This window comes from Echinops telfairi, unplaced genomic scaffold (genome assembly GCF_000313985.2).
Source record: "Echinops telfairi isolate 266 unplaced genomic scaffold, ASM31398v2 ScPeMD7_7469;HRSCAF=8507_0, whole genome shotgun sequence".
Classification (NCBI taxonomy): Eukaryota; Metazoa; Chordata; class Mammalia; order Afrosoricida; family Tenrecidae; genus Echinops; species Echinops telfairi.
In genome coordinates, this window is record NW_022111372.1 from 43,741,021 (window position 1) to 43,751,494 (window position 10,474).

The 10,474-nt window shown below is 38.2% G+C and overlaps 1 protein-coding gene across 1 annotated transcript; it reads left to right on the forward strand.

Annotated features, from left to right (window-relative positions):
* Positions 1 to 550: 550 nt before the first annotated feature.
* Positions 551 to 1,498, forward strand: LOC101643756 (olfactory receptor 2W3). The gene has a single exon (XM_004697234.1). It carries the CDS (start codon positions 551 to 553, stop codon positions 1,496 to 1,498), a length of 948 nt encoding a protein of 315 aa, XP_004697291.1.
* Positions 1,499 to 10,474: the final 8,976 nt, after the last annotated feature.

Sequence of the window (10,474 nt, forward strand, 5' to 3'; positions counted from 1 at the left end):
AACCCTATGGCTTGCAATTCTACTGTGACACTCTTGGGGCCTCCAAGTGTTGTAATTCTCAGAATGACACCATTTTATTATTGTTTTCTTAACTGGTTAAGAAATTACTTGAGAGCTCTGTTTTGAACCTCTGAGGTTTGGGCAAGTGCTTACGTACTTGGGTATTTGGAAGAATGAATGTTCTGCCAAGAGAGAATTTCCCTTTCATTTCCTTGAAATCTGAGACAATACCATTAATAGAATGATTGTAGCCCAAATTTTCTCACTTCAAAAACTAGTTTTCCATTTCTAGTAGATTCCTAGAAAAATCAGTTTACTTATTCTTTTGCCTCAGCTTTCTTTTCAGTAAGTTGGGGGTAAAAGTAATGCTAGTTCCAAGTTGTTGTTGTTAGGGTTAAAAGAAAAAATAAATGTAAAAAAACACAGAAAACGTCCTTCTTTAAAAGAAGGAAAGAAGGATTGCCTTAACATTTGTTGTTGTTTCTGGTATAGATATGTATATAACTGTTATGGCTAGTTTTAATTTTATTTTTTTTCTAGTGAAGTAGAGATGATGGATATTACCAATGACAGTTTTCAAAGCCATTTCACTCTTTTGGGATTTTCGGACCGTCCCCATTTGGAGAAAATCCTTTTTGTGGTCATCTTGATTGCCTATCTCCTGACCCTTGTGGGGAACACAGTCATTATTTTGGTGTCTCGCCTGGACCCTCACCTCCATACTCCCATGTACTTCTTTCTCACCCACCTCTCCTTCCTGGACCTCAGTTTTACCACCAGCTCCATTCCTCAGTTGCTCTACAACCTTCACGGATTTGACAAGACCATCAGCTACGCTGGCTGTGCCATCCAACTCTTTCTGTTCCTGGGCCTGGGCGGTGTCGAGTGCCTGCTCCTGGCTGTCATGGCATACGATCGCTTTGTTGCAGTCTGCAAGCCCCTGCACTACATGGTGATCATGAATCCACGTCTCTGCCTAGGCTTGGTCTTGGTAGCCTGGGGTTGTGGAATAGCCAACTCCTTGGCCATGTCTCCAGTGACCTTGCAGTTACCCCGCTGTGGGCACCACCATGTAGACCACTTCCTGTGTGAGATGCCAGCCTTGATTCGGATGGCCTGTGTCAACACGGCGGCCATAGAAGGCACGGTGTTTGTCCTGGCGGTGGGCATTGTGCTTTCACCCTTGATTTTTATCCTGGTCTCCTATGGCCACATTGTGAAGGCTGTGTTACAGATTCGGTCAGCTTCAGGGAGGCAAAAAGTCTTTAACACGTGTGGCTCTCACCTCACCGTGGTCTCACTTTTCTATGGCAACATTATTTACATGTACATGCAACCAGGAAACAGCTCCTCCCAGGACCAGGGCAAGTTTCTCACTCTCTTCTACAACATTGTCACTCCACTCCTGAACCCCCTGATCTATACCCTCAGAAACAAAGAGGTGAAGGGGGCATTAAGGAGACTCCTCTTAGGAAACAGAAAGGTAGGAAAGGAATAAGGGCACACTAACCAGTCCCTGATTGCCATCTACAACATGGTCATTAATGGTGCCCTGAAGTATTGGAATGGGTCTTGGCCAGGGACTCTTCCCTCTTTTGACTTTTCTTGAAACTCAAAAAGACTAACGTACATCACACATGTCATCCTATCATTCCCCTAAGATGAGTAATAAAGATATTCAAAGAGTAAAGAGAGAAATCTAATGTTAATATTTCATAGACATATACCAGAGTACCAAGGAGGAAACAGGTTTCTTAGATATCTGTTTTGCTGTTCTTAAATCATTACAGCATTCTGGGAGCTTTTGTCAGAAAGGTCACATGTCTTCTACCATCACTGATCTGGATACCGAGTATGGGTTTCTGTATCTATCAGACATCAGTTATCAGAGTTCAGCAAAGTTTGCTGTTTTCTATTGTCTGCTTTTTCAGCAAAGTTTTATTCAAATATTTTTATTTTCTCCCAGTCACCATCAACATTTGGGATTTTTTTATACTTTTGTCCCCAACTCTTGGTAAATCAAGACGTTTTCTTATATTAATGATATTTTCATAATTTAAGTCTGAAAGTATGATTAGTTCTGATATATTTTGCTTCATTAGAGAAGAGGTCCAAATGCGCTTTAAGTTTCTGCTATGTTCCAGTACTTGTGATCCATCCATTCCTCTCAGGCTTTTTCTCGGAATGATTGCTGTTATCCTCATTTTACTCAGATAGTTGGTAGGTAAGCCTTTTACTCCACATGAACTGAACCAGAATTTTACTCCAAAAATCTGATTCCTAATACTTGCTATGTTTTCCTGACACTTGCAAATTAAATGTAAATACCTTCAGTCTTTGGACAAGTAGTATGGGACATTTGCGGGGAGATTCTTTGTAACTGTCATTAGTTACATCATGCAATTCAGAGCTACTTCTGTTTATCATGCAACAAATTACCTAGAAATCCTTTAAGATACAGATTCTCATTCATTTTCTCTGGGTTATAGATTCTGTATTTCCATAAAGACAGTGGATACCCCTGCTGCTACTTCTCAGGCACATTTTGAAGATCAGGAAGTAAATGGTCCAACTATTTTTTTTTTAATGAGCATCCAGAGAGGAAGCAGATTTATAAGAAAGCTGAGATAATCTTCGTAGACCCAAAGGAAATAAAAGGCAAAAAGAAACGAAAAGCCTGCCTGCGGCATGAACCCTCCTGCCCCTGCTGTCACACCTTTTCTCAGTCCACTCAAGCCCATGTCTCTTCCTTTCCTCCACGATCTTTATTCCTGCCCGGCGTTCCTGCTCCAACCAGCCTTATACTTCAATTTTGAATATTGGCTCAAAGGTCACAAGCTTTATGACTCACAATTGAATGTCTTGTTTATAATACTTTCCCCCAAGCCTTTTTTTCTTTTAATAATTATTTATAGAATAATGTACTCTCTACAAAAGAAAATATAAACAATCTATTGTCATTGAGTTGCTTCTAGCTCATAGAAACCCTATGTGTTACAGTGTTGACTGCCCTCTTTAGAAAAGCAGGGAAGACTGTCTTCACAGTCCTACTGTTGTTGTTTGTTGTAAGGGGCCACCAAGTCCATTGTAACCCACTGTGGCTCTACACAACAGAATGAAATATTGTCCGGTCCTGGGCCATCCTCACATTTGTTCATATACTTCAGACCATTGTGACAGCCACAGTGTCAATCCATCTCCTTGAGGGTCTTCTGCCTTTTCTATGCTGGTCCCCCCTCCCCACGCCCCACCTCCTACTGTACCAAGTATGATATCCTTCTCCAGGGACTGGCTTCTCCTAAAAACATGCCCAAAGTGCATGAGACCAAGTCTTGTCATCCTTGCCTTTAAGGAGCACTCTATTATTTTTCCATGATAAATTCATTTGCCCTTTAAGCATGTCCTGTTTAATCACTTCCGTTAAGTCTATACTGACTCACAGAGACTCTTATTGGACTGGGTAGAACTGCCCTTGTGAATTCCCGAGACTAGCTTTTTTACTGGAGTAGAAAGCCCATCTTCCTACTGAGGAGCTTCTTTTAATTTTGAACTATGGACCTTGTAGATTGAAGTCCAATGCTTAACTACTACACCACCAGGACTCCTCTTTAGTCGATGGGATTTTCAATATTCGTAGTGAGTACCACAATTCAAATGAATTATTTCTCTTCTGTCTTCCTTCATCAATGTCCAACTTTCACATGCATAGGAAGCCAATGAAAATAATATGGCACACCTTACCCCTCAAAGTAACACCTTTAATTTTCAACCCTTTAAAGAGCTCTTCCCCTCTCCAGAGGTCTTGTGCAACAGATTTACCTAATGCAATGCATCTTTTGATGTCTTGCCTGCTGTTTTCATGAGCTTTGATTGTGGGTCCAAGCCAAACAAAATCTGAAGCTCTCTAACCTTATCTTTGTTTACCTTATCTATTGGTCCAGTGGTAAGTATTTTGGTCTTTACATTGAATTGTAATCCATACTGAAGGTTGTAATCCTTGATCTTTGTCAGAAAGTACTTCAAGTCCTCCTCACTTTCAACAAGAAGGTTGTGGCATTTGCATATCTCAGCTTATTAATAAGCCTTCCTCCAAATCTGATGCCATATTTTTAATTCATATCATCCAATTAGCATAGAGATGATTAGCATAGAGATTGAACAAGTATGGTGAGAGTATACTACCATGACACACACCCTTTCTGAATTTAAACCATGCAGTATTGCCTTGTTTCATTGATAGGCCTCTTGATCCATATACAAATTCCACATGAGCACAATTAATTGTTCTGGAATTCCTAGTCTTCTTAAGGTTATCTCTTGTTTGTTATGATTATTAGGTATTAGAGAGATTCAAATCATAAGCCTCTATGCTAGTAGTGAAAATCAAACTGTCTAAAATGAAATTATCTCTGTAAGGAAGAACCATATGAGGCAAAATTTATTTTTCAAGACTATTTCTACATCATATTAAGCATACTAAACAATTAAAGTTATGAGTTAGATGACAAAGTGAGCAAAATATATTGTCTTGTATTTTATGTGAGCACTTTCTATTCTAATCATTGATTGACATTCATCTCGTCGAGTGTCTGTATCTTTTCTTCCAAGGTTCCCTGCCTCTCGTATTTCCTTTATGTTTTCTCCTTGAAAGCATTAAACTTTATTTTTTTGTCACCATCATTTATCTTCTGCTCTCTTGTTTTTAAAAAGCTCCATTGGTATTCCTGTCTACTCAATTCTGTTGTTGGTTTTTTTTTGTTTTGCTTTGTTTCGTTCTGATGTTTCTGCCACTACTTTGGATGCCTCTTCTATTAATACCATCTATACCATATACACGATTAAAGTTAATTTTATGATTCAAACAGATATAAAATTAAAACATCTTAAACAATCTGTATTGTTCATATATTATGAAAGAAGGAGGATTATACCAAAAGTATAATTGGTATAAATAAAAATGTAAACCATGATAGATGTATCTAGAATGATTGCTGTTGTTAGTGGACATCCATTTGATTTAGATACAGGGCAGCACAGTGCACTTGTACCCTGCTATTTTGTGTCAGCATAACTATATGGAGTAAAAGGATGTTAAATTAATTGCAAAGGCAGTCAAAATTGTTTCTTCTGGACTACGGGTGAACAGAAAATGAGAAAGAATCCAATTTAATCTTAACCATGCAAGACATAATATGCACTTTGGAGTCAAGTACGTAGATCACAGGAATGGGTTTTCAGCTTACACTTAATTCTAGCTCTCACATAAGAACAGGTAGTTCTTACATCATGGCCCTGATTGATACTCACCTTCATGAAATGATCACTGAAGATAAGGGTGTCAAGCACATTTGTACATTTGTTGCCCTCATCATTCTCAAAACATTTGCTTTCTGCTTGAACCCTTGGTATCAGCTCCTCATTTTTCTCCCTCCCCACTCCCCACTTACCCTTCCCTCCTGAATCCTTGATAATTTATAATTTATTATTATTTTATCATATCTTACACTCCCCAATGTCTCCATTCTTTTACACATTATTATTAGATTCCCACTTCCCCCAAACCTCCCTGCATCAGCACTAAGAAACTATTTGTCCATTTACTTTCGTATAGATTTCCCTACCTGGATATAATATAAAGAACAATATACATTCCCCACCTCCCTACAACAATAACAAAATAAAACACAAAGAAATCTCAATCCAAAGGAAAATTGTCAATAATAAAAACTGGAGCAGATTTAAAATGGGTCAAAATGGAGAACAAATGATAAAGGGTTACATTTTAACCTAACTACATCTGCATTAATCCAATTTCCAGTGCCCTCTGTCTAATAGCAGAGCTATTCAAGTTCCTGGTCAATAGTCAGAGGGGGCTTTCAGGAGACTTAATCCATGTAGAGACTCTGAAAATGGATTTGAGCTTTCACTCTCATCCATGCCTTTCTACATACTAGGTAAATGAGCTCTGATACAGTTCCCTCCTCCAGTCTTGGAATTTATTATTTACAATCCTTGCATCTCACAGGCTGTTGTGCTTCTTCCTTGTGGACTTATATGACTACTATTCTGACTACTAGGTTGTGGAGATGGTTTAAATATCTTGTTTGAGTTTGCCCAATAAGTGGCAATTTTAGGTCCCATATATATTATTTTCTTTCTTAGAAACCACTTGCTCAAGTGAAACCTTCTTGGTTTGTTGCCTGGGAAACTTATAAAATACTTCAGCTCATCAAAGTTTCTTCTTGTTACTATATGGTTAGGTCTTTATATGAATGAATATTTCTTAGGTCATTTCACACCAAAATCCCTTCTTTTATGGTGTATTCATTCCATATCCTGGTTTACCTGCTGAAAAATCATCTTCTTATTTATCACAAATTTATTTATGATTGTTTAACCATGTAAGGAACCCAGGGTAGGCATCTGTAAAAATTCCTTCCATCCAATTGCAATTGAAGCAGCATAAACCTGAGTTTAAGTCAGGCATCTAGCTTCTAATCAACGGTTTTTAATGTATATTTTACAGCCTGTATTAGTCAATATTTAATTTTGATAATATTAAAGTATACATCAATTCAATAATTTTCTACATGTGCAATTCAGCAACATTGATTACATTATTCAGATTGCACAAGTGTGCTCACCACTTGTCCTGATTTATTTTCTTCCCTATTGATAGAATCTTGCTTCTCTCTAAGATTCCTACCTAAATTTTACACTATGAATTTTGTAGAAAAATAACAAGATGGATACTACACATTATCATGGCTATTTTTCAAATGAGATACTTAGGATACAAAGATGTTAATATCCAGTAATTTTAGGTATGAGGAATTGAGTGGCATTTCCTTAATTCTTAATTCCTAACCACATAGCCTTGTATGAAGCAACGAGCAGACCCCATCCTAATATAATCCTTCAGATTCCAGAATGTAGAAGAAGACATTTCTCTACCTAAGAACATACATTTTTGTTGTTGTTGTTTATTTGTTTTTTAATAAGAATGATTTTCCCTCCTACCTCAAACATTGAATTGTCTACATAATCATAAATATTTTCAGAAATAAATAAAAACTTCTCATATACTGTCATGTATTATATTTTGTTAGTCAATAACATTTCTAACTCAGTGTTTCTTAAAAAGCCTTTAAAAGTATTTTTTAAAATATTTGACCCCAAATCTATGCCTTGAAAATTTAACGTAAGGATACAACTCATCTCACCACCGTTCAGTAGACACTGACTCTTCGCGACTCTATAGGATAGGCTAGAACTGCCCCCTTGTGAGTTGCAGAGACTGTAGCTATGGGTATAGAACACTGTCATTTTCCCCATGAGTGGCTGATGGTTTTGAACGACTAACCTTGCAGTTGTAAATAGTAAAAATTTGTAAAGCCACAAACTATTGTCAAATCTATGATTTTTCCTCTTTCCAAACTAATTTCTCTTTCTTAGGGGTGATATTGTCCCTGTGGAGAATGCTTGGTTTAAAATGATCGTAAGACCTGTGAGAAAATAACCATTCATTGGGGCTTAAATTCTAAAGCTCCAGGTCTGTGCAAGGCTACAGTCTACAGTGGGAGCCCTGAATCCATTTTGAGTCTTGCTATAAGTTCAGGTGCCATTTCAGTTCGTTTTTGCTATCCCCAATGCTTGCTAACCATTTGGCTTCAAAAATGTGACTCTGTTTAGACAAGTTCATAACCACCGCAGGAAGTGTATTTAAAGGTGGATTAAGTAGTATGTAGAAAGATGCTCACACATAGAATTAGGGTAATCATCTGGGCACTTACTTAAAGTAGCCAATCAGATACATGTTATCTAATTTAAGCTTAAATTTGGGGTCCTATGGCCTATGGCACAGGGATTATCTGAGTATGACTCAGATAATAATAACCCTAGAGCCAATCCTGTAACCTTTTTTAACTTGCAATTATGTATGAACCCATCAGAATGCTTTCCCTACTTATGAATTTGTGATGATTTCCTTTGTTTTTATCACATAAAATGAGCATCATGTCTGTGATTCAACAAATATCAATAGTCTATATTCTGTATACCTCTTCATGGTTTCTTTCATCTGGAATTGTTGTCTTTGTCATTTTTGCCCTTCAGGTTTAGTAAAGGTGCCTGTATAGGGGCCCCTGGTAACACTGTCAGAAAAGTGTTGTACTGCTAACTGCAGGGCTAGTTGTTCAAATTCACCAGTTGCTCCTTAGGAGAACAATGAGGCTACCTGTTCTCTTAAAGATGAGATGCTTCTGACACCCTATATAGGGTCTCTATGGGTCAGAGTTTAGAGAGCAAGTTTGCATCTGGGGTTGTTTTTTTTTTTCTGTAACACAATTCCATATTTCTTAAATAAAATATTTGGAGTACATGCAGATATCACAAGTGTATTAAGCTCCCCCCAATTCATCCCAATATTGTAGAAGATTGATTAGGGAAGATCAATCACAGCACTCCACTACATGCAGTCTACAATGTTAAATCAGATTCAAAAACCAACATGACTGCCATCCAGTCAATTCTGAGCCTTAGTCACCCGATAGAAACCTATAGGGTGGAATTACCCCTGGGGCTTCCTGAGATTGTAAATTCTTATGGGAGTAGAAATCTTCACCTTTCTCTGGAAGAGAAGCTGGTGGTTTCAAATCTCAGACCTTGATGTTACCAGCCCAACTTCTAACACAGTACACCACCAGAGCTCCTTAATCTGTGTAGGGGATGAACGTTTATAATCACTGAGGGTATTAGACCTATACTTTTGCCTTAATTATATCCTTTCCACAAAAGCGGGCAACATGTCCACCAAAGTTTTCTACCTTTTGATCAAGGAATTCATTTTATATTAGTCTTGTAAGTCTGTCATAAGAAAATATTACAGATTGGGTGCTTTATAAGGAGCACTGATAGTGCAAGCCTGCAAAACACATCGTTGAAGAATCAAACCCATCAGCTGATCCTTGAAAGAAAATTGAGGGTATCTTCTCCCTTAAAGATTCTCAGCCTCAGAAAATCAATCTTGGGGATGGAACAAATGGACGAATGTGGTTTTGGGTGCTTATAAAATGGAGACGTGTCACTGCCCTGGAGCCCATACATTTAAATTTAGGATGTGGGTCATGTTGATTCTTTCTAAGGTTTAAGAGAAAATTTGTGTTCTTTAATTTACATGTAATGTTTGTCTCTTTCCCTGTTTGTCTTGTTTGTTTGTTTTGTAGACCGTTTTATTGACAATTCCACAGTTAAATCATGTTAAAAGACTTTTTAATCATCACCATGGTCAAGTCTAGAATGCTTTCTTCTTTCTTGTACTCATTGGCATTAGGTCCTCCTTTCTCCCCAACACACCTTGCCATGTCCCCAAGACACCTTAATCCACTTACTGTCTCTATAGATGTACTTATACTGAATTTCACATAATAATAATCAAGAAAAACAGAAAAACCTCAATAAAAAAGAAAGAAGAAAGTATAAAAAAAGGAGAAAAAATTTAAAGAAATCAAAAGGGAGATCCAATGAGTAGGTGTTGAATTTTAACCTATCTACATCTGCAATAATCTACTTTCCTAAGCCCTCTGTCTGATAGCAAGACTATTCATGTCCAGAGTCCATGGTCAGAGAGAATTCACCATAGGCTTAATCTTCATGGGGACCCAGCCAATGGAAATTGAACTTTCATTGTCATCCATGATGTCACTGTCAGGTGTCACTGAGTAGGTTCTGACTCATAGTGACCTTATACACAACAGAACAAGACACTCTCAATGCTTCACCCTTTCTTTGAGTCTGCTGTAGCAGCCACTGTGTCAATCTATCTTGTCAAAGCTATTCCTCTTTTTCACTGTCCTACTTTACCAAGCATGACTTCCTTCTCCAATCCCTGGTCTCTCCTAAAACATTTCCCTAAGTACCAAGAGGAAGTCTCATCGTCTTTGCCTTTAAGGAGCATTCTGGTTATACTTTTTCCAACACAAATTTATTTTTTCTTTTGGAAGTCTATGGTACTTTCAATATTCTTCAGCAATGCCATAATTCAAATGTATCTATTCTTCTTCAAATTTTCCCTTATTCAATGTTAAACTTTCATATGCATATGAAATTTAGTATAAGCTTATTGAAAATGCCGTGGCTCAGAATAACTTACTTGAGAGGACGGCACTGAGGCTGCAGCTAGGGGAGAGGGGCATGTCTGATCAGAGCAAATGGGAGCAAATGAAGGGGGAGGAAGAGAGAGTGGAGCACCTCCTGACCCACCAGGCCTGGAAGACAATATCCCATCTCTGAACAGCCAATGGAGAGAATGGACAATATGGCTCATCCCACTATGAGGCACACCATCCCTTGATGGCCCAGGGCCCTAAGGGGGACAACACTGGAAACTCAGTGCCCGGACTGGCCCAGACTGACCTTGTGACACTGAGGCAAACCACTAAAGGCGTGTGGCAGAGCAACCATGGGAGCAGAGCAG

Bases quoted from the DNA above. Each gene is read 5' to 3' on its own strand.
- LOC101643756 (XM_004697234.1), top strand. From the start codon at position 551: ATGATGGATATTACCAATGACAGTTTTCAAAGCCATTTCACTCTTTTG.